This window comes from Galleria mellonella, unplaced genomic scaffold, assembly GCF_026898425.1.
Source record: "Galleria mellonella isolate WM207_F2 unplaced genomic scaffold, CSIRO_AGI_GalMel_v1 utg139, whole genome shotgun sequence".
Taxonomy (NCBI): domain Eukaryota; kingdom Metazoa; phylum Arthropoda; class Insecta; order Lepidoptera; family Pyralidae; genus Galleria; species Galleria mellonella.
In genome coordinates, this window is record NW_026441995.1 from 11019608 (window position 1) to 11042800 (window position 23193).

General features: G+C 31.5%; 1 protein-coding gene across 1 annotated transcript; it reads left to right on the forward strand.

Annotated features, from left to right (window-relative positions):
* The first annotated feature begins 61 nt into the window (after positions 1-61).
* LOC113512796 (uncharacterized) lies at positions 62-17113 on the forward strand. The gene is made up of 4 exons (XM_026896716.3): positions 62-221; positions 13841-13961; positions 14798-14897; positions 15216-17113. Exons 1-4 carry the CDS (start codon positions 180-182, stop codon positions 15331-15333), a joined length of 381 nt encoding a protein of 126 aa, XP_026752517.1. The 5' UTR covers positions 62-179; the 3' UTR covers positions 15334-17113.
* Positions 17114-23193: the final 6080 nt, after the last annotated feature.

Sequence of the window (23193 nt, forward strand, 5' to 3'; positions counted from 1 at the left end):
TATGATCTCATCCTTCGTCATTTTCGTTTCGGCAGTTTGTTTGTGACTTGACTCGATCGACTATTTGATTCAACTCGGTTATCCACGCGCAGTCTCAGTGTGAACTTGGTGCCAAACGCCCGTTAAACGAGTGTGAACAAAACTTTGAAGAGCGTGTTCAAATTTTAAAATAAAACACAATGTCTATCAGCAGATTGTCTATCGTCAAATTTTTGGAGCTGGTAAGTTCAAATTTTCTTATTATATTAATATCTATAATGTAATATAAAAGCTTGATAGATTGTTTATCATTTCGTTTTCGTCCACGCCTTGTTTAGTTTGCTATTCAATGACAATATTTTGAAATGTAAAAAGATACTTTTTAAATATGAAATATTTTATCAAATATTTTTTTAATTAATAAATTGCTTTAATCTTATAACTTTCATGTAAAAAAAAACTGAAGCGTCGGTACCATGTTGCACGTTACCTGTGGGACGCGTTATAGCGGCAGGTGCGTCCTAACTAAACTTGACCCGACCCACCTTTTTTTTGAATCTTTAGAGGCAAAGAATTTGTAAATTTGAGATAACTTTAGAAAGACGCAATAGAGCTCAGTATTATTTTGAATGTTTTTACCTGCGTATTCTGTGTTTGTGTTAGGGTACTGGTGTGAAAATAAACTTACTTGGTTCAACGGTTGTTGTGGTTTTGCATTTTATATTCGGAAAGTTATTAATAATGAAACTAGTGAAGCGAAAACTAGGAACATGTAATAAGAAGTAGCATTTAAAGGATTGTCGTAATATTTATATCAAGCTGAAACGCAATGATAATGGTTTATGGGCCTGAATTACTTTTGCCAAAGATCTGAAATCTGAATTTTGATTATTTTATTGTGTAAATGAAAGGTTAATAATGATTTTTATATTTCTTCGAGTAAATTACTTAGTTACATGAACACTGCCACTTGATTTCTCTATGAGTAGTCTACATACCTACTATTTTAGAAGTGTGTGAGTGAGTCGCGTTGTTACAAGCGGGCTAGTATAATTTATGGGTTCTATTGTAAACAGAGGGACGAAGAATAAATTTTTTTTTTCCGGTCCGTAGGTATATTTACAATAAATATTTTTTATGTTTCGTCTTTAACTATCGTAAACAAATTATTTATAGGTATTCCAACGTTATAAGACGGACGTGAATGGTTTTGTGGCTGTGAATCCACCATAAAACGCGTGGTAAACGTTGCCTCTATCTATAAATTGCCTCCAAAAATAATTAACCTTTGATTAAGTGCTATGGGGCAGAACACCATCCGGTTGAAGACGAGTTTGTTCTATAAAACTTCACGATTGAATAGCGCAGTTTTCACTTTACTATAAATACATATCTACTTTACTGTACATAGTAGGTACTTATATATATACATGGTACGATTTTGGAGGGAAAATAATCGTACCATTGTTTTATTTAATCTTTACGTTGAATGAATTTTAATGAACGAGTCATAGACTAGATTGTTATGATCATAGATTAGGTATTTTATGTTATAATACTCGCAATTATTATTACGAACTATTTTCAATTAAATGAAATTAAAAGATGTCATCAACAAAAAAGAAGTCCATTATAATCGATGTTTTGCCTAGGAGCGCTATATCTAGTTTGTAGTAGAATTTTATGAAAGTAAACAAACAAATGAATAAGTGATCCGACCATAAGCCAGTTTGCTGATGTTTAATAGAAGTATAGACTAGATATAGATTAAAGTTTTGAATGTGTCAATTTGCTATTATTTTAATATAGAGAATCCGTGATAATTTCAACAAAACTTTATTAACTTCTCAGTTCTATAGAAATTGACTGCAATAAAGCTATGATTCAATTTGACCATCAGTACCATAGCGTCTAATTTGGTGTAGTAGTTTTTGAAGGATGTCGGAACATACAGACAGATGGACAAAATTTCGAAAAACTATTGTTTTGTCATTTATAATTATATTCTTATTGAGTCCATTTAAATTATTCCTAAATATCTTCCATGTACAGGTAAAAGCTACTTACAATTTTATATTAATACGAATACGGTAATACAAATAGTTATTGCATACCTTTCTTATCAGTGATATTGATAAATAAGGAAATTTATATTCATATTACACGTTTACGAAGTTATCTGTATTTACCCAAATTCGACGCGCGGAACGTCTATGATATAATTATAACATAAAATTGAATAAATGAAACTTTATGCCGTTGACAGAAGGTTATTATTTAATTACGTTCGATTGTCACGTTTGATTCAAGTTAAAATTTGCTTGATTCCAGTCGTTTGACCGTTTACGGACCAAAAAGTTGATAATATAAATATAAAGAAGAACACAAATGTTTTTGGTCATCATCGAACTTACTTATTATACAGTCATTAAGAGCTTTAGATTAGAAGCCTTTGCGTTAGAGTCGTGATACTCTGTGGTATGGACACAACCAAATTATATTACCGATCAAAATTTAAAAAAAAACTTAGTTATCTATTTATGTATTTCTAAAATTAATTAAATAATATCAATCATATAGTATAGTATACAGGCTGTTTCCCGCGACTTCGGTTGTATGATATCTCATGTTCTTGTGGGAATTTACGTTCGGAAATATCAAATAAAGAGGTCCTATTTTATAATAAATATAAATAGATACTCATATTAGTAGATAGGGTAATATTATTAATGAAGAAATTTATAGAAATGGTTCCGTATAGTTTCAGAAACTCATACAAACACAAATTTTACTTCTATAACTGTGACTAGGGAGCAATAACACCATGTATCTCAAGTATATATATTTTGGATGTACAAAAAAAGTGTTAAAAAAGTATATCAAATGGAATATCATCATCTTCCTACCCTTATCCTAATTATTATTTAAGGTCGGCGTAATATGCTTTTATCAATATTATAAAAATATTTGGCTTTTAGTTTAACGACCGGTCGCCTGCCTGATGTCAACCCTCTTTGCGGAAGGGGAGAAGGGGTTGTTAGCAGTGGGGATTACCAATCCCATTGCTAGCAATAAACTCCATCAGGTCGACCTCCTCGCGGTTCCCCCTGGAAACCATCTTGATTGGTTTATTGTTGAATTCGTCACGATGTGCTAACCGACCTGCTCACCCATCATTCCTTACTGGTGCCCCGCCGGTGTATACCGATAGCGCGGGCGGGGTCACCATTCCATTATCATCCATTAAAAATAAAGTCTCTTTGGGGAATGTCAAATAGAATATAAAAATACAAATATAATAAAAAGGCCGACTGGCAATAAGTCATTAGTAATAATAATATTAGAACATATAAGAAGAGATAAGGATTATTCCAGTCAGACCCACTCATTCATAATGATTCACTTCCGCGCCTGCATATCGTCATTTAGGTACTTACACTACAATCAGCTGTAGTTTTATACCTTACAGGAAATATTCAATATATAGGTCACTGCAGTTAATTATTGATTATGATTACCATTTAACACGGGGTTACAAATCTCTACTCGAGTGTTATATTCACATTGTTTCATGGTTCTTCAAAAGGGGGGTAAAGAGGTTTCTTCAGGGTCGGCAACGCACGCGTAATACCTCTGGTATTGCAGGTGTTCATAGGCTACGGTAACCACTTACCATCAGGTGGGCCGTATACTTGTTTGCCACCTCAGTGGTATAAAAAAAATTCTATTTTTTATTTTTGTTTATTCCAACTAACTTGCATTTTGTCGTTACTTATTTCTCTCTCTTTTTTTTTGAACTTTCTTTCATTATAAATTTTTTTTTATAAATTATGTTTTTATTTTCCGTGTTAATGTTTCTTATATTTTTCTATATTATTAATAGAAATAATAGAACGTATTATGTTTCCATGTTGTAAATATAATGTATCCTTAATTGCTTTTAGATTTGTTAGTTTGAATAATATTACTTCAACAAGACGGCCCACCTGATGGAAAGTGGTAACCGTCGCCTATAGACATGACCAGTACCAATGTCGCCCATGATACCCCCCATGCGTTGTCATTCCTGAGAACTTAGGTGTTATTCCTCTGTACCCAGTAAATTCACGCCAGTTCTTGTTGAAATAATATTATTCAAACTATGTATTTACAATTTAAATATTAAATCTTATTGTTTTCTTTGTAATAATATCCACTGGGAATAGTAAATAGTTTTGTTGTTGGGTTTTAGCATTTTATATAAAATATATTAATAACGAAATATTCGTTGTATAAAAAAGTTCGATGTGTCAAAAAAGTTGTATAAGATTAATTATTAGATAATAGAAAAAAGTTCTGACAATTGTGTATACATACAAAGGCGGCCGTATCGGGAGCGTAATACGACATCAAAGTGGTATTATTATTGTACTGGATTACATCATTGCCGTTCACGATGTAGGGGGAACTTAAACAGAGTTGGAATGAACTATAAAAATTAACTATTCTTAGAATATGGTCTGAAAATAAGCATTTCACACTATCTCTACTTTCGGGTTGGATAAACTTGAAAAGGATAACGGAAGTAACATAATTTGTATTATAAACTTATCTTTGCTAGTAACTTCTTCCGCGTGGATTTTGGAAATAGTAAAACTAATTATAAATAAAGAAATTGATCACTTGTAGATGGCAATATAAAATATATACCAGCAGGTCTACTCTTAAATCTAATATCAATATGAATCCAATGCCAATGCCAATTTTATACTGCACTCATGAAATAATAGTTAGGAATTAGATTATAATTGGGATCGGTTTACAATAGTTTGCATTGGCAAATTACATATAATATGCATTTATCAGAACAATATGGAACCATTATGTCGCTTGTATTGTTATTCGAGAGTGTGAAACGTCTCAATTTCGATATCCGATTATTGGATTTTATTTCAAGAGTAACCTTACAGATTTTAAATTAAATCTTTGGGGCATAATCGTGAAAACAGTATCCAATTTGGTATAGTAGTTTTTCAGACACAGACAGAGAGACAACTGAAAACAACTTGTTTTGGCTTCTATTGCTCCTGTTAAAGTTCCTCACATCATTTTTTTTTAATATTTGCTATATATAGACATCGTCTAGTTAGAATTTTATTATGTTAGTGAGATAAGGAAGATTATTATATTATATTAGGTAGTCCCAGAGGGAGATTTTGTACAAAAGTCGTTTGCTTGGATACCTCAGTCCGTCTGTGTCGTGTTTCTACTGTGAAGTAGTTTGTGTTAACATGACTGTTTGTACCATTTTCACCCATAAAAAAAAAAAAAAAAAACTATTTGGAGATATAATCCATGTCAGCTATGCCACGTAATTTTTATGTACTCGTATCACAACTTGTTATATTATTATGACAAACAAACGAAAGAAGTATCAACAAGTTAATAGTTTTGTTTCATAGCTAACATTTATATATAGGTACTAACGAGACTTAATGAGTGTAGATGAGATACTAAGTGGATCCACAACATACGCAGTACGCACGGGCATTCTAATAATTGAGACTGTTATACACTATCTATATAGGACAAATACTAAATCATTAGAGTTTTTTAAATGAATGTTTTGTAAGTGGAACTTAATATTTTCTTCAAAGAATTATGGATCGAAGAACAACAGAATATTTTGGAGTCTCCCATGTTTTTTTTTTCAATGAATGAAAATGGTATGGTAACCCCGCCTGCGCTAACGGGATACGCTGGCGGAGTACCAGTGAAGGGTGATCGATGAGAATGAAAACAGGCCAGTTAGCCCATCATGATGAATTCATTAGGAATTAACCATGATAGTTTCCAGGGAGAACCGCGAGGAGGTCGACCTGGTTGGGTATATTGCTAGCAATGGGATTCTCAGTCTCTATTACTAACAATCCCTTCCCCCCCCCCCCCGAGAGTCTCCCATGTTTAATAGTTAAGTTAGCATAATAAGCTCAAACTCAAAAAAATATCCGGATATAATATTCATAGATAAATAATATGTATCAATACTAAAAGAATAAACCATATCTTACTAAAAATGATATAAAGATAACTGGTCATCGCTTAAGTATGTTTAAATAGGCGAGATAATCTATATAAGTGTAGCGATAGTGTGGTATTTTATCTTATGTCCGGTATCAAAAGGGTCACGCCGAAAGTAATAATATAATAAATTATATATATATATATATATATATATATAGTTGAAATCTCAAAATTATGTACAAGCTATACAGTCACGTGATCTATATAGTATGAAATATAGATCACGTGACTGTATAGCTTGTACATAATTTTGAGATTTCAACTATGCCCTTCGATACAGCTGTTTATGTTTATGAATACTATCAGTGAATTTCAGCATAGTAATAAATATATATTGAGTGAAAGTGTCACTAATATGATTTCCTCTATGATTGCTACGATACTAGAATTATTTTTATGGTTTCATTTTGGTGCATTCATTACGAACAACCTTGTAATATGGCAGTATTAAATTATTTGATATCATAATCAATGAGCGCAATGCTATAGTTATCTACATACATAGATGTAAATTAATGACCTGTATTCAAATAAAATCGTAAACAAGTTAATCAATATGAGTCACTCAATAATTCGAATATAGAATATGATACAATGATTTTATATTAAAGTCATTACTTCATTTTTATTACTAACACTGACACAAATAATAACTTATAAAATAATGATCAGTTTATTTCCTTGTATATTATATGTCATAACACATTTTTAAACATAAAATTTTTAATTAATAAATAAATTAAACATTTATATAATAAATAATTGTGTTTAAATAAATAATTAACAACTATTTGGGTGTTGGTATTATTTAACAAAGACTATTGTTTAACTGTATTTCAGTTGTATTTATTATTGTTCAGAGTTGGCGCCAAAACTGTGAATTTAATTCTATATAATTTTTTTTTTAATTTTTGAAATGCAAAATAGAAACGAAATAATTAATAAATTAGACTTGCATATTATCCACTTAGATTCAATATAAATGAAACAATGTTACTAATCTGCATAATGTTCGTACGAGATAACACCTGTAACTACGTATGCGAAAAATATTTGATGATGTCACCCATGTCTGTCCGCATGAAGCTATTTTTGTGCCAATTTTCAATCCAATCGGAAGGTTGTTTAGGTTTACAGACGTAATGTCACAATGGGTACATAATAATTACTTGTCCTTATTTCCTTATTATATCTTTATCCATACCCCCTTATTCTTACTAATATTATAAATATGACAGTTTGTTTGTTTGTTTCTTACTTCTTAAGAGTTCTTAGGACTTAACTAAAAATTGAAACTTAAATACAAAACTTTTACTCGCCACTTCGTCTGCGTGACTGGGATAAAAAGGGATACTGAGATACTAGCCGGGACAAAAAGTTGTTTATATCCTTCTCTTAAGAACCGACAACCGATGCGGAAGAATGGTTCTGGAGTGGCGATCTCGTACGGGCAAATGCAGTGAAGGACGACCCCCCATTAGATGGAGTGACGAGCTCAAATGCATTTTCGGGTGTCAGTGGATACAGGTGGCTCAGGACCATTATGGCGATCTATGTGTGGACGGATAATGTCTGAAATGATGATGATATCCTTCTCTAGCCCATATAGTATATGTATACCAAATTTCATAATGATTAGTTGAGTCATTAAGGCGTTATAAAGTAACAAACAAACAAACTTACTTTCACATTCATAACATTAGTAAGGCTAGTCTTCAGAATAAAATCCAATGGTCCTCCGCAACTCCTCAGAGTTGAAATCAATAGTCTTCAGAGAACAGTCTAATAGAAGTGATGACATAATGCGCGAGGAAATAAAACATCATTACCCACTCGTATATGTCTCTAATGGATGGTGTGATATGAATTTAATTATGAGTGTTAACAACTCCGTGAGTTTAAATGGTTAGCAAAACAAAACAAAGAATATACAGTATTATCATGTTACTGTAAAACCACGCAGGTGACGCACGGTAGGTGAGGATGAAACCAGCGGGTCTACCATGAAATGAAATTCCGAAATTTCGGACTCAATTTCGTGTTTATGTTTATACCAAAATCGGACCAATAAATGGAGTTTAACATTTCGTTCGTCATATATCTTATCATAAAAGTCCAAAGAAATAATATTTTAACATTTTTAATATTTCCAAACGGTATGTATTATGTAATTTTAACATCAAATTTCTGTTTCGTTTGGCTCCGAAATTTCGGAAAACATTTCATGGTAGGCCCTCTGGACAGTAGGCCCATCGTGACAAATTATACAATAATTAACCACGATGCTTTCCAAAAGGAATTGCGTGAAGGTGTCGATCTGACAGGATATATTTTTTATTGAATAAAAATGGAACGGTGACCCCGATTGCGCTAACGGTATACATTGACGGGGCACCGGTAAGGGATGATAGCTGAGAACGAAAAGGCTGGTCAGTTAGCTTATCGCGATGAATATACTTGGAATTCAGCACGATGCTTTCCAGTGGGGTCTACGGGGAGTTAGATCTAATAGCGTATATTGCTAGCAATGGGACTGGTAGTCCGCTTTATCAACAGTCCCTTTTCACAATAGGGTTTATTGTTAGCAATGGGGCTGTTAGATTCCATTATTAACAATCTTTCCTCATTAGCCCACTGTTAACAAGCTGGGAACTTTGGTAAAGGGAATTTTATTTAATTCTTTTTCTTTTTACTGTTCCTTTTATTGTATTCTAATTTGTTTATTTAGTCGACTCTTACAACACTCGGGGATGAAACTTGGTAATGACATTTCGTATTTTTACTTTGTCACAAGTTCACCACAGATATCGAAATCACTTACAGAGCAGAAAGAGAGAATTGGATGGTCTTGTTAAATATTCTCTTGCTCTGCTTTTATAACTCGTTCCATGCATTTTGACAATTTTAAATCTCTTTTCAGATAGAACATTTCAACTAGTATTAATATATTAATGTTTAAAAAAAAAAAGAATATAAAAACGTTTCCATAAAAACACCGACAATTTGATAGTTTATCAGTTAAAGGTCAACCATTAATGAAACATGTATTTGTTGTTATCTGAAAGTTAAAATTAACACATTATGAACTTAAATTATTAAAAAATTCGTAAAATGAAATAGATTGTAGATAAAAAAAACTTTTATTCAAAAGTTTGTAATATAAAATTAGTATAGATTTATATACTTGTACAGAAACAAAATCGTGTGATATTATATAACTTTAATAAAAATTACATAATTACAGTTACATGAATAGACAAGGAAAACCTAATACGGATTACATTTTAGCTATTTATATATAGAAGACTTAACACCATAAGTTTAACTTTTTGTGGTAAGGCAGTAAATATTTTCTCTACTGTATTTAGTATTTTTTTTTGATGACGTTACTTTCAAAGATCTAATCGTCTAGATAAAGTCTCTCGAGGACAAATTCAATGCATAACAGCAGACGTGTGACCTTCTCAGCTGTGGCATACGACACTTCCTCTGGGCTTAGGTACTACTTTTTTAACACAACTTTCAATGCCACATGTTCTATGACGCCATTTAACCTTTAATGGTTATTTACTCGTATTTCTCAGGGTTCTCAGGCGAAAATTGAAAACTGTAAGCTGAAGTGAAACCTTTATAATTTCGTCATTCGTTTGTGTTTGAATATCTGTTTCGATGTTACTCCATTACAGATTTAAAATTTCAATTGTCACTAACAAAAACCCTGTATTTCTAATGTGATGTCGTTAAAAGTTCATTATTCAAAAATATTAATGATTACTTTATTATTTGAATTTGGGCTTCAATTAATCAATTATTTACTATACACATATTAGTGCTTTGTTTTTTAGTCCTTAAGATTTTTCATTATTTGTACCCGTGATTTCAATACGTTTTTTATTATTTAACTGATGAAAAACAATAATCTATGCTTGGGTAATTCACGCAGAAATTGGCAAGACTATGATATAGTTACTCAGCAAAGCGAACACGCTCAAACATGTAATGTCAGTAACATGTTACATTATCTATATAGTTAGCATGTTTCTGCACTGCAATATTGCGTTTTAATGTATTCATAGTTGAACATTTTTCGTGTCAGTGATTTAATTGTTTTTTATCATAACATAAGCATCCACCTAAGGGGATGTTGCCAGTAATTGCCACGTCTGACAGGTGGGTAGGCAACCGCAGTTAGGTATTGGATGCGTTTTAAGAGGGATACTACTGCCCATCACTCGTCCTCCTTTAGTCGTTTCTTACGACACCCATAGAAAAGGAAGGGGTGGCCTATTCTGTGCTAGGACAACACGGCCTTGTCATATACACATTTTTGTTTCATCAATTAAATAATAATATAAAATTGTCTTTTATATTATTATAATATATGGGTACTTGACAGCAAAAATTGGACAGGCTATGATAGGTGCAGGTATTTAGAGAAACGAACATGCTCGCGTAATGCAGGTAACATGTAATGTTACATTACATTACCACGTTCTGCCACTGCAAAGTATTGTATACATCTTAATATATTCATTGATGTAATGCTGATTTCTATTATATTATTATATCACGCGAATACATTTGGTGAATACTCATTCTAAGGTGAAACTGGTATAAATATATTACGAATACAGAAACAGAAGTCACAAACAAATATATATTTGTTTATGATTGTTTAAATCGCACTTAATGCCAATTGCCGTACAAGTAGTAACATTAAATAAACGGATATGTAGGTTTATGGAAATAGAATGTGATATCATACTAAAATTAATATAGTTACAGATCGATGAATGAATAATTAATTTTTTTTTGTATGATAAATATAGTAAGTATAAAAACTATGTATGGAATTTAAACAAAGTAACTACATCAAATGCAAGAAGAATTAGGTACTAAAGTAGTTCAGAATTGGCGAATATAACATGTAACATTTTATATATAAAATACAGGCGAATTATGTATCTCCTTATTTCTGAAATCTCTTAAAAAATACTTTTTCAGGTTCATAAACTTAAAATGATTTTCGGCAATACTTACTTGACACTCGTGGATGTCATATGCCATCGGACAATTGTAACCATTTTTTTTATATTATTTTTATATTTTAATGATAAGTTAGATACCAACGGGCAAATCGTATGCTTGAACATTATCTTTGTTATTTAAATAGTATTTAATAAAGACGAAAGTATAAAGGTTATTGGAATGAAATATAAAAATGTTTAAAAGCAAAAATATATAAATATATACTCGTATGTTGACCTAATTTTCTGCGAATTCATCCTCGTACAAGGTTCATTACTAAACGGCCTCGTGGCCTCGCCACGACTTGCATCTACATTATATTTATACGGTGGGTAGGTAGGCACCGAAAGATGACATCATCGTTCTCAAAACGTTCACAAATAACGTCACCCAACCAAATAAAATTGCTCCAGTGACGTCATTAAACTGATAGGGCTAGGGCTACACCTACTCACGACACATTTACAGAATGTTTTAACTATATTAATTAATAAAATTTCAAGATATTTAGAGCAAGTGATTGTTAACATTACTCTGACTTGGATCTAAGGATATTATCAAAGATCCGAACATGGGTACTTACATATTACTTCACCTTCTGTTTCATACTCGACCCTTACTATACCTTACCCATTCATTTATAGGTTTCCTTTCTTTAAATTGCTTCTCTGGGTTGAATAGATAGATATTCTTTATTATTATCTCCAAAAAATCACAGTATAGTAACTTTATCATAAACAAACATTTCCAAGAAAAGACCACAATGAATCTTTACATTAGACTGTCAACATTATTATAGAAACTTTCGAATTATGTTTAAAAGCAAGTGCACTTATAGGTCTACCAGGTTCGTGAGATATTATTCTTTTAATCTCTTATTCTACCTTGAATCACGAATACATTGATGAATTTGTTTGCCACCTGTTTGGGGTGCCTGTTTTTTTTTTCTGGACATTGGGTTTATAACGTAATATAGTCATAACATATAACATACGTATACATTCAATCTAAAAACATTAGATGCTTACCTTCCGTATGATTAGTAGGTTAAAATTGTAAGAGAATAAATGAATAGGAAAAAATATTGTGATTAAACACACGAGTATTATATAGCTTAAATAAATCTAACAGTCTAAATAGTGATCCATATATCGTCATAATATGAATATAATGGTGAGCTGCGTCACTGTTACATATGTGACGAACGCTATGTGATGAAGCCAAATATGATAAGAGATGCTACGACATTGTATGACCATGTGGATTAATTACGTAATTTTTTATTTAAATGAAGAGATATTCTTTGGCTTCTTAAAGTTCCAATAGTATCATGAATTGATTTATAGAACTTTATGTAATTAGTTCTGTGTAAAGATAAAAATAGATAATTATTAACTGTGCTAAGTGGAAATCATAGTTTTTATGCAATTATGTCAACCTTTCAGCTACATGATTTCGGAGAACACAATAGCACCGTACTTACCTATCTACATACCTCTTACTCGTGTAAGAATGATAGCCTCTGGTATCAAACGGTCTAGGCCGACTTTGTTTACGCATGAAGGTTTCTAACGTGACTTATTTTGATCGGTGATACGTGATGTCCAATGAACAAAGTGACAATGCTACTTAAATGATCCAAGGATGAATTAGAAAAAAATCTGCTGTTGAACAGCAGACTTTTTCTAATTAAATATTCATTAAAAACTATCCATTATTATGTATCGAGCTGGGGCTCGATAATTAATAATAGATAGTTTTTGATTTTTAATTTGACTATATTTTTATCCTAGATGTTATTTGAATGACATATTTATTAAAATATAAGCTGTTCATAAGGCACACATACCACTAAATTTCAGATAGAAAAATGTATAACTTACTTTGTTGTTAAATGGCAAACAAACTAACAGCTGGGCTGGCCAACAGATGGGCTGTTAGCTTGTTTGCCTTGTTTTTGTTTGTTGATGGAAAGTGACAACCGTGGTTAATAGAAATAACAGAGTACCCAGGCATCATAGACTACACTGCTTATGATATCCTTCATTTGTATTTAAATAGTTGTAGAGAAATAAATAGGACTAAGGTGTAAAGTATATATTTTTGTCCGCATCCAGTACTAATTGCAATATCCCACCTTTAAAACCGAAATACAGTCAAGAAAGCACAATATCAAAGATACTTAGTATCAGAATCACCAATGAGATCACAAGATTTCTACAGACAACTTTGTAAAAAGTTTTCCTCTGATTTGTTTGTCCAAAGAGTTAAATCTAAATAAATATACTAAAGGGAGAAAGGATCTATTTCTTTATCTCTAAAATAAATATATCAAAGAGGGGGGAAAGGAATTGTTAGTAATGGAGACTGAGAATCCCATTGCTAGCAATATACCCAACCAGGTCGATTTCCTCGCGGTTCTTCCTGGAAACTATCATGGTTAATTCTTGATGAATTCATCATGATGGGCTAACTGGCCTCTTTTCATTCTCATTTATCACCTTTCACTGGTGCTCCGCCAGCGTATCCCGTTAGCGTAGGCGGGGTTACCATACCATTTTCACCCATCAAAAAAAAATATCAAAGAGATAAATTCATTTATATGGGAGTTAAATCATGTTTTGATAGACATCACACGCCATATAGCAAAAAAAATTTACTGTCTTTTTTACAGCATACAGATTAATCTCTGCTTCAGAAGATACAAACAATAGTATAGTTAAGTAACTACTACAACATCCAGCACTAATAACAAGTATTGTGGTTCCAGGCGCTGACATGTTCGTGCGTGGCTCTTCACTACCACAGCTATAATTGGGAGGCTGACATCGGTATGCTGGTCACTGGCACGTTCGTCGGATACCTCATCATCTTTGCCGGTGCCGCTGCTGGTTAGTACTTTAATATTCACTAGGATATATCCCTGAATTACTTATTAATTTACAATCTGTTGTATAATAAAGTATAACATCAAAATATTTTATTAACATTGGTTGATTTTTTTTTATATTTATAAATATAGGGCACTGAAAATCTGCTAAAATAGAGACAAGTAGCAAACAAATCTATTAAGTAATTATGTATATACGAGATAGAACCAGACAGGAACATCCAGAGTCTTATTCTTTCTCAAGCGTGTGGTAAGGAAAACGTATTTACTAGATTCGTTTTCCTCTAGTCTAGGAGGGTCAAATATCTATGATTTTTCTGGGAAAAAACTCATAAAGCATGCACAGTACTCAATATAGACAATTTTGTTATATTATGTTGTATAATGTATTCGTAAATATTATTTCACAATTTAATGACAACTGGTTCAGCCATCAATAAGCCAAAATGTTCTTTTCCATTTTCCTATAGTAAACATTTTGGTCTTTGATTCTTAGGAAAAAATATTTCGTTTTGTGAATGTTCTTATTGGATTTCATACGACTTGATCATAACATCATCATCATATCAGCCGTTATCTTAGGTCTTACCTCATCCATAGATTCATCATAAAGAATGATTCTGAGTCACCTGACAATTCGATTTGACATAGCTTTTTAATAATTTAATCTTATATCTACATCAACAATTACGAGTTATTGACTATGCAGGCCAAATCCTATTAGCTAATCGCACATGATAAGATTTTTTTATTATCTGAATGATTATCAATGCTATGCAATTACGCTATTCCTTAATTTTATGACAGCTATTGATTATCATGCTAATCACGTTTCAGGCTACGTTATGCAGACACCATCACACAAACGGATCGACATATTCTATTCCTTGGTTGGAGTGGCCCTATTTGTCGCAAGTGGTGCTGTTATTATTGATAAGTAAGTATATAATATATTATACTTAACGTAGATTTTTTTCTATATTACATAAATATACATAACTGACACGGTAAATGTTGTTTTATCATATACCATATTCATATTTCTTATAGGAATACAAAGTATACTATCTCTCAAGTTAGAGCAAAAGATTTATTTATTATTATTGTTATAGAGGGTCAAACTATATATTTCCGCCATCTATCGACGAAGTTGTTACACAAAATACAAAAAAAAAAGCAATTGGGTTGAGAACCTTTTTCTTGAAGCCATACGGATTTGGATTGGTTTAATAAATGAAGTTTATTATTATTACAGATACCAGCATGCGTCGAAGAACGACATAACAAACAAGAATCTCGCCAAGGCGTCCCTCGCTATTATCAATGGGGCCATTTTACTCATTGATGCTGTATTGACACAGCGTGGTGGTTAAACACCTGAAAAATATTTTCTATTTAATAAAACATAGTAGCAAATAAAAAGTCTTTGGCTAATCACAATTCATTTTGAATTATGTGTTTTTAATTCTATGTAATAATTGAAATCATTTCTTATATTAGGAACGTGGCATGATACCGAAATAAGCAGATACAGGTATAAATGATTCCTTAAAATTGGGAAAAGAAAAGATTCTTCTAATGTGATGTCGAAGATTTTTTATTTGGCCTCATTTTTTTTTCTTCGTTTGCTTCTTATTAGACATACGATAATGTGTATAATAAACAAACATCCTTTAAAAATGTCATATTTTCGCTATTCATTTATACACAAATAATGGCTAACACGTTTTGTTCCATGTGGTAATGTTTAGAATGCTAGTTTGTAGTCAATCTCTTGATTTTCAGCATGTAAACGAAAAAGGGAACATAGTGCCTAAAACAAAGTATAAATATAACAATATAATAGTTATGTATATCTACCATGAAATGTCTATTAGATATATTTTTTCACACAGTGTGACTAGACTGAGGTATGATCGACAGAATGTCTCGATATCGTATCGATGTCATACAGACTGTTAAAAGAAATGTAAATGTTATTTGAATAATTAAAATAAATTGGAAAATCACTCAAAAGAATACTGAAAACATATTACTATTAACATGTTACAATAATTATTACGAAATTAAGTATAATGCGCAAATATATGTTTCTAATCTCTGTATTTACATTTACTGGAATTTATTTGAAATAAACTGTGCAGAAATGAATTTCCAACATTTTATTTTTGTTACTTTTATTTACTTACAATACTTATACTTTATCTAAATATTTTTTCTTTTACAACTCGGAAACCTCTAAGAGTACAAAAACTCAAATAAATATTTTTTTTAATGTGTAATTAGTGTAAGTTGAATGATCAAAGTCTTTTTATTTTCACTACTGTCACAGGTATGAATTAAAACCTGTCTTTTAATTGTTATTTTATAGATGTAGACTTTAAAAATAGAATTTTCATTCGAAATTAGATTGTAGTAAGTTGTACTAAATTGGATTATTTCTAATCCATGAGTAATTTGACTATAGACGAATGTTATCGTGTTGAACCATTATATTTTTAGACCAATTCATTGTAACACAATTCTGTTAAATTGGTTTTAAGTATAAATGGAAACTAGTATAACATATTGACAAGTACCTGTTTATAAAAATGTTCGTTCACATTAATATTATAACTTATTATCACGAGAACAGCTATCCCTACAGATTTCAAACTACATATATACGGCTTAATATAGATAAACTTGCAAGCATTCGCGCAACTTTTTATACTGACAAATATGCATCTGCTACGTATTGTCAAGAAAAGTGCCAAAAATCGAAAGAGCTTTGTAACTATTTGTGAGTGAACTGACAGCAGCTGCTTGTATATAGATTGGGCTCTGTAGGAACACTTACTCGTATAGTAATTACCTTGTTATTTTGTATGTCACCTGAAACGCTTTAAACGAATACCTAAGCTACTTAGTTACGTTCCATAAGTTATTACAAGTGTACTATTATATAGATATATACAAAAATGTGCTATTTAAACTAATTTTACCTAAAGATAATAGTTTCTATAACGTTCTTTTTCTATGTAAAACGTTATTAACGGGTTAGATTGTAAAATGTAAATTTTATAAGAACTTTTGCATTTTGTCGTCTGATTTATTCTATATACATGCAGTACAACTATTTAATACGATTAAATATTTAATAATTTCTATAAATTAGTTTTTCATTTTCCATTGTTTTGATTTAACTACGCAATAAGAAGTGTATTCAGTGATGTTCATGTTTAGTGTTCATGGTATTGTTATTAGACGATGGTTGCTCCTTACATTTGAACCATCAAGTGGACCGTCATCTTTGTTTGGCATTCCAAGGTGTATAAAAAGTTGAATAAATGAAAATAATATTATTTTAATTTATTGAATATTTAGAGTTGTTACTAAGTTAAAAAAAATTAAAGTGGGTACATATCTACTCTTCTATCTTATCTTTATGATATGAACATTACTTATTAGCGATTACAATCAAGTGGTGTATGTACTTAAGAATGTAGCTGTTTGTTTGTTTGACCGTCGATCTTCGGTCGGTTCAGATGATATATTGAATTTGCCGCTAGATTATATTACTACTAGCCATATCCCACGGATTTGCCTACGTAAATCAGTAAGTATATAAAGGATTACAAATTATAAAGGATATTAGGTGCACTAAATTTCATTAAAATGTATTCAGTAATTTTTCAATGAAAACGTAACAAACACCTATCCATCTATCATTATATATATATATATATATTTAAAAAGTATTTATTTATTGATAATTGATAATTCTTTATTTAATAACAATTTACACCTAGTTACATCGACTAGCCATCGAACTAGGCTGAGCCTGTATCTATTTGTATTCTAGTATTTATTTATAAATCTACACACGATACCATATTTATATTGCTTCAAAATATTTTTATATTATTATTAACTTTTACTGGTGGCTTAGTCCGCGTCAACAGGATATGTTTATTGACCAACAGGATATGTGACTGATAAAAAATCATTCTGCATCCTATATAGTACGTGTATACCAAATTTCATAGTGAGTACATAAGTCGTTAAGGTACTATAAGGTAACAAACAAGGATTATATATATATATATTTATATAATTTAAAAAACTTATTTCGAAACAAATTTTTTTCAGAATGAATACAGTGTTTACATCATAACGTTAAATTAGGTATCAAACTTAGGTTCATTACATTCCTCTCTTTAAATACCACTATAAAAAATTATATATATAAGTTTTATAAATAATAACTTAGAATCAATTCTAAAGATAGGGTCGTTAACACCACTACCTCATTAAGAGTTATCTGGTCTATATCTAATATCTACTATACTATATATCTACTATCACCAGGTTTCGAGATTGGTATCCACTTTCTGTCTAATATTTATATATATTTATTCTATAACGTCTTTTTTGGTCGATAGTTCACGGTCTGACTTTCTGCATTCACATTATAATTTATAAATAATATGAATATATTTATAAATAGTATCATTTTAAAATGTTTTAGTTTGACAAGTTTTTTTTATATAATAAGTGTAGTTAGGAATCTAATATATATATATGTAGTAATTTTAAATAAATAATATTCGGTATCACCAGAGGGAAACTGTGTACAAAAGTTGTTTGCTTGGGTACCTCTGTCCCATTCGTGTTTCTACCGTGAAGCAGTTGTGTACGGATGGCTGTTTCGGAAGAATTAATTTACAAGTTACAGAGATCCTTAGGAATGTTACGTTTGTTTGAATGTTTGCGGGGTCTTATGTGTGAAATAGTATACTCTGTTATGTTCATGATATTGTTCATGTCTATAGGCGACGGTTCCATCAGGTAGGCCGTCTGCTTGTTTGCTGTTCTAGTTTAATAAAAAAAGGTAAGGGTGGTAAGGGTAGAAAATGTAAGTAACAAGTTACTTATATTGAGGTACCTAGATTTCAGAATTAGGAATCACAGGATGCTAGAAAAAAATAACAATGGAATTTGAATAGATCATTTTAAAAAAGGAATGTTTACAGAAATTCATTCAACCATATTCTTGAGAGACAAGAATATAGTTAAATAATATATAAAATTGTATAATCAAGTAACTATTGACTCATTTAATAATTTAAGACTGCGTTCGACAAAAATGTTTTGATTTGGTAAATCAACTTAATTTGATTTAAAACCTAAACTATTGAGCCGATTTTGATAAAGTTAAGATTAAAATAAAAATAATTTTCAAATTCAGTTTATAATTGACGGAGTTATAAGGTAACAAACATAAAACGCGTAATACCTTCTTCCTTTTTTAAAGTCGGTTGAAAATTACGACATATTTTAACAGAATCAATCGTGGTAATAATAAGATACGGCATGTTGATTACCATTATGTACTACATATTCAATTATACATACATATATCTCACTAATATAATAAAATTGTAACTAGACGATGTCTGTATATAGAAGATATTTGTGATAAATTGATTTTTGGAAATTTTGTACGTTTGTCATTCTATTTGTTTGTCTATTCGTATATTTGTTCCGGCATCACGTAAAAGCTACTGTACCAAATTGGATGAAGTTTTTACTTATATTTCTGAAGGTGTAACTTAAAATCTGGTGTATATTTCATCTTGATACGTCATTTAAAATTAGTCTATTTCAGTGGCTTTTCTTACTTTTGAAATTCATAGATACGAAGTAGTAGGAAAAAAGCTAAACTAATACAAATATACAATTATTTAAATCTATATAATTAATGTATTTTTATGTTTGTTAGAACATCCTCAGAACTTTGTCACTTATAAATCAATTTGGCAAATTATATTTTTATAGGGAAGAATATGCTTTTAAATTGGTCTAATAAAAGGCTAAACGGTTAAATAAGCTAGTCAATAATATAGGTAACAATTCAGTATGTATATTAAAACAATAAATGATTGATTGATAGTAATGAATAATCTGCATTTCGATTCAATACCAACAATCAATTGGAAATTCAGAGGGCAGATATTAGACTTGAGCAAACATCGGGAACTGACTCCATTTGCCAATGAAATACAAACATGCAGGTAACTTATATTTGATTGGACGTTTCCACAGAATTCACGGGAATTAACCGCAACTGTGCATATTTAAAGTACCTACACAGAAGATAACTCACGTCTTTGTTTGCATTTATTTGAATTAGTTGACGGGATGGGTACCTCGTAATTTCATCCACACGAACCCGTTGCCTTCTATTTCTCGATAATCGAATATATAATTCTATTTCTCGATAATAGAATCGATTAATCGAAGATATAATCATCTTCCTATCTTTATCCCAATTATTATTTGGAGTCGGTGTAATATAGTTTTATTCATATCACTAAAGGATTTGGCTTCTAGTTTTACGACCGGCCGCTTGCCTGATTTGGAATGCATTAGTTGGTGGTTTCCGCCACCTACAGTTTGAAGGAAAGGATTGAGGAAAAAAGAAAGGGAACGTTGGAAATGCGTAAAGGAATTTAGTAAATAAGAGGAATAAGGGACTTATATGGGAAAGGAAAGGAAAGGGGGGCACTGCAGCGGCTCAGGAGGTCGCATACCCGTATTATTCTAGAATCGGACAGATTTCTAGAGAAGAACACCTCTGACGCAAGTCGGTTAATCGAAGCAATGCTCTGATTTATTATATGAATAGAGCGAATAGTGCTATCACGTGTTGGGCCACTCCCAGTACTCCCCACGTCTTTTACAGGTCTTTTAATAGATGATGAAGGATTGGTAACCCCGTCTGCGCTATCGGTATACACTAGCGGGGTACAGTGAGGGATGATAGGTGAGGATAAATTAGGTCAGTTAACCCACACGTGACGAATGTAACAATAAATCAGTCATGGTGGTTTCAGGAAATTGCTAGAAATTAATAAATTTTGTTATTAATGTATCTGCAATAATAATAATGTACAAATATTAATAGTCATTAAATTAAATATACACGTACTATTGGGAATAGTAAAAAGACATGGCCTACTATTTATCCTAGTCAATCTACATGTGCTGGTCATGCGATCGAAGTCACGGGTCAACGGTAGTAATATTATAAAATAGATAGATAGATACTCTTTATTGTTTCCTCCAAAAGCTTACAATAGTAAGCTTATTATAGATACTAACAATTATAAGAAATAATCACAATGAGAAAACAATGGGCGATCGCTAAAAGCGATCTCTTCCAGGTAACCTTTGGATGGAGAGGAGTAATTAATTATAAACAGTTTAATCGGAGGCACGATGATAATTCTATTATAAGTTGTCTCTTAACGTCTCGAGAAATCATAATATTTGGTGTACAGGTACTATTTGAAGGGTAAAGGCTACTTCTATTCTGGTTTATTAATGCATCTCGGTAAAACAAACGCAGTGGAAGGTAAAAACTAGTTTAGAATAAGCAATATCGAACAGATCGATTGTTGGAATATAGTCGACAAAGTGCTCATAAATCACTATACGGTGTTTGATTATTGGTACGATGATGAACACAAGATAAACGAACTTTGTTATTAATCTACTATTACCATATTGCTTATAGTGTATGATTTATTTTTGACTAGCTACGTTCTACGGTTTCACCCATGTGAAGCAATATACATGAAATACAATATACAATAAAGCATTCTATTTATTACGTTAGGAATTAGGATATAATCTACCTGTGTATCAAATTTAATTCAAATCCGTTCAGACATTTAAGCACGATTGAATAAGAGACATCTTTACAAACTTTCACATTTTAAATTCTAGCTGTATTCCGTTTCTTTGCTTGCGTGAATCAGTATACAAATTATCTTATGTTCTTACACGTGACATAATTTCATTGAAATCTGTTCAGTAATTTTTTATATGAAAGAGTAACAAATATCCATCCATTCGAATATTCTCTTCTTTTTTTCATTTAAGAGTTTCCTCTTGTCGGTGCAACTAATTCATGCATCTTCTTCCAGCCAGTTCTATCCCAGGTCCTTGACCTCCCTATACGACATGACATCTAGTGTTTCTTTTATCTGTCCCATGTAGTTATTCCTCGGTCTTCCTCTTCTTCTTTTGCCCTCTATTTTTTCTTCTACTATGCTCTTAAAAAAATCGTCATGTTGTATAATATGGCCCAACATTTTACCATTCTCATTAATACAATATTTCGGATTTATAATGGTACCTACTAGGATTACTCTGTCATTAAGTAAAATTATTATTATTAAACGGACAAGCCGTCTATAAAATTAATCGTCACATAATCTACACATCTACAAAATCCTTTTTATTCAGAATGAAATAATAAAATTGATCAACAAATAAAGAAAATTGTGGTACAATATACTGACGTTGACAATGATCTAGGTATGATTATAATGAAAAGTACAAATATTGATTCAGTAAATGCACATACGTCTACGTGGAAATGTATTAGGGTTACGTAGTCATATATTTCGGGGTTAATTCTCATATATTATCTCTAAATCGATACTTATCCAAAATTCTCTACATTCAGAAACAATAATAACAACCTAATAAAGATCTCCCCTCCCACTCCCATACTGTGTGGTCCTGGCATAAAATAGGCCACCCCTTCCTTTCCCGTGGGTGTCGTAGTAGGCGACTAAGGAAGGCTGAGGGATGGGCAGCAGCGTCCCTCTTCGAACACCTGATGCCTGATTGCGGTTGCAAATCCGCCTACTAAGCATGAAAACTACCGGCAAAACCCCCCAAGGAGAGCCTTATTTTCAGCAGTGGATAATTAAAGGCGGGTGTGGTGATGATGATGATGATGATCACAGTGGTAAATAGCTCATTTTCAGTAACAATAATTTTGTTTTGGACTAGTTTCATGGACAAATATGTTGAATGAAATGTAATTTTGTAAATCATTAATAAATGATCTGTATCTGCTCTAAATTACACTTATCTATTGAATCTTTTTTTATTTAACATAGAATAGTAAATGAGCTGGTATCCCGCCTGATGTTAGGTGGTATTCATTCCTTAAAGACATTTACATGATTGTGGCCATCATAGAATATATCTACTGTGTGCCAATAAAATCCCTCGTGGGTGGTCATTTTTGAGAACCATAGTATTATGCCTCTATTCCTTGTAATATCACTGTAATATTGAACAATAAAATATTGAAATCCAACAGAACTATACTAGCAAAGCTTCTTCAATACAGACAAAAGAAAGTTTCCCTCTGATAAAGTAATAGTATA

Bases quoted from the DNA above. Each gene is read 5' to 3' on its own strand.
- LOC113512796 (XM_026896716.3), top strand. From the start codon at position 180: ATGTCTATCAGCAGATTGTCTATCGTCAAATTTTTGGAGCTG. The intron at 222-13,840 runs GTAAGTTCAAAT...TTGTGGTTCCAG, and splicing joins TCGTCAAATTTTTGGAGCTG to GCGCTGACATGTTCGTGCGT. The intron at 14,898-15,215 runs GTAAGTATATAA...TTATTATTACAG, and splicing joins GGTGCTGTTATTATTGATAA to ATACCAGCATGCGTCGAAGA.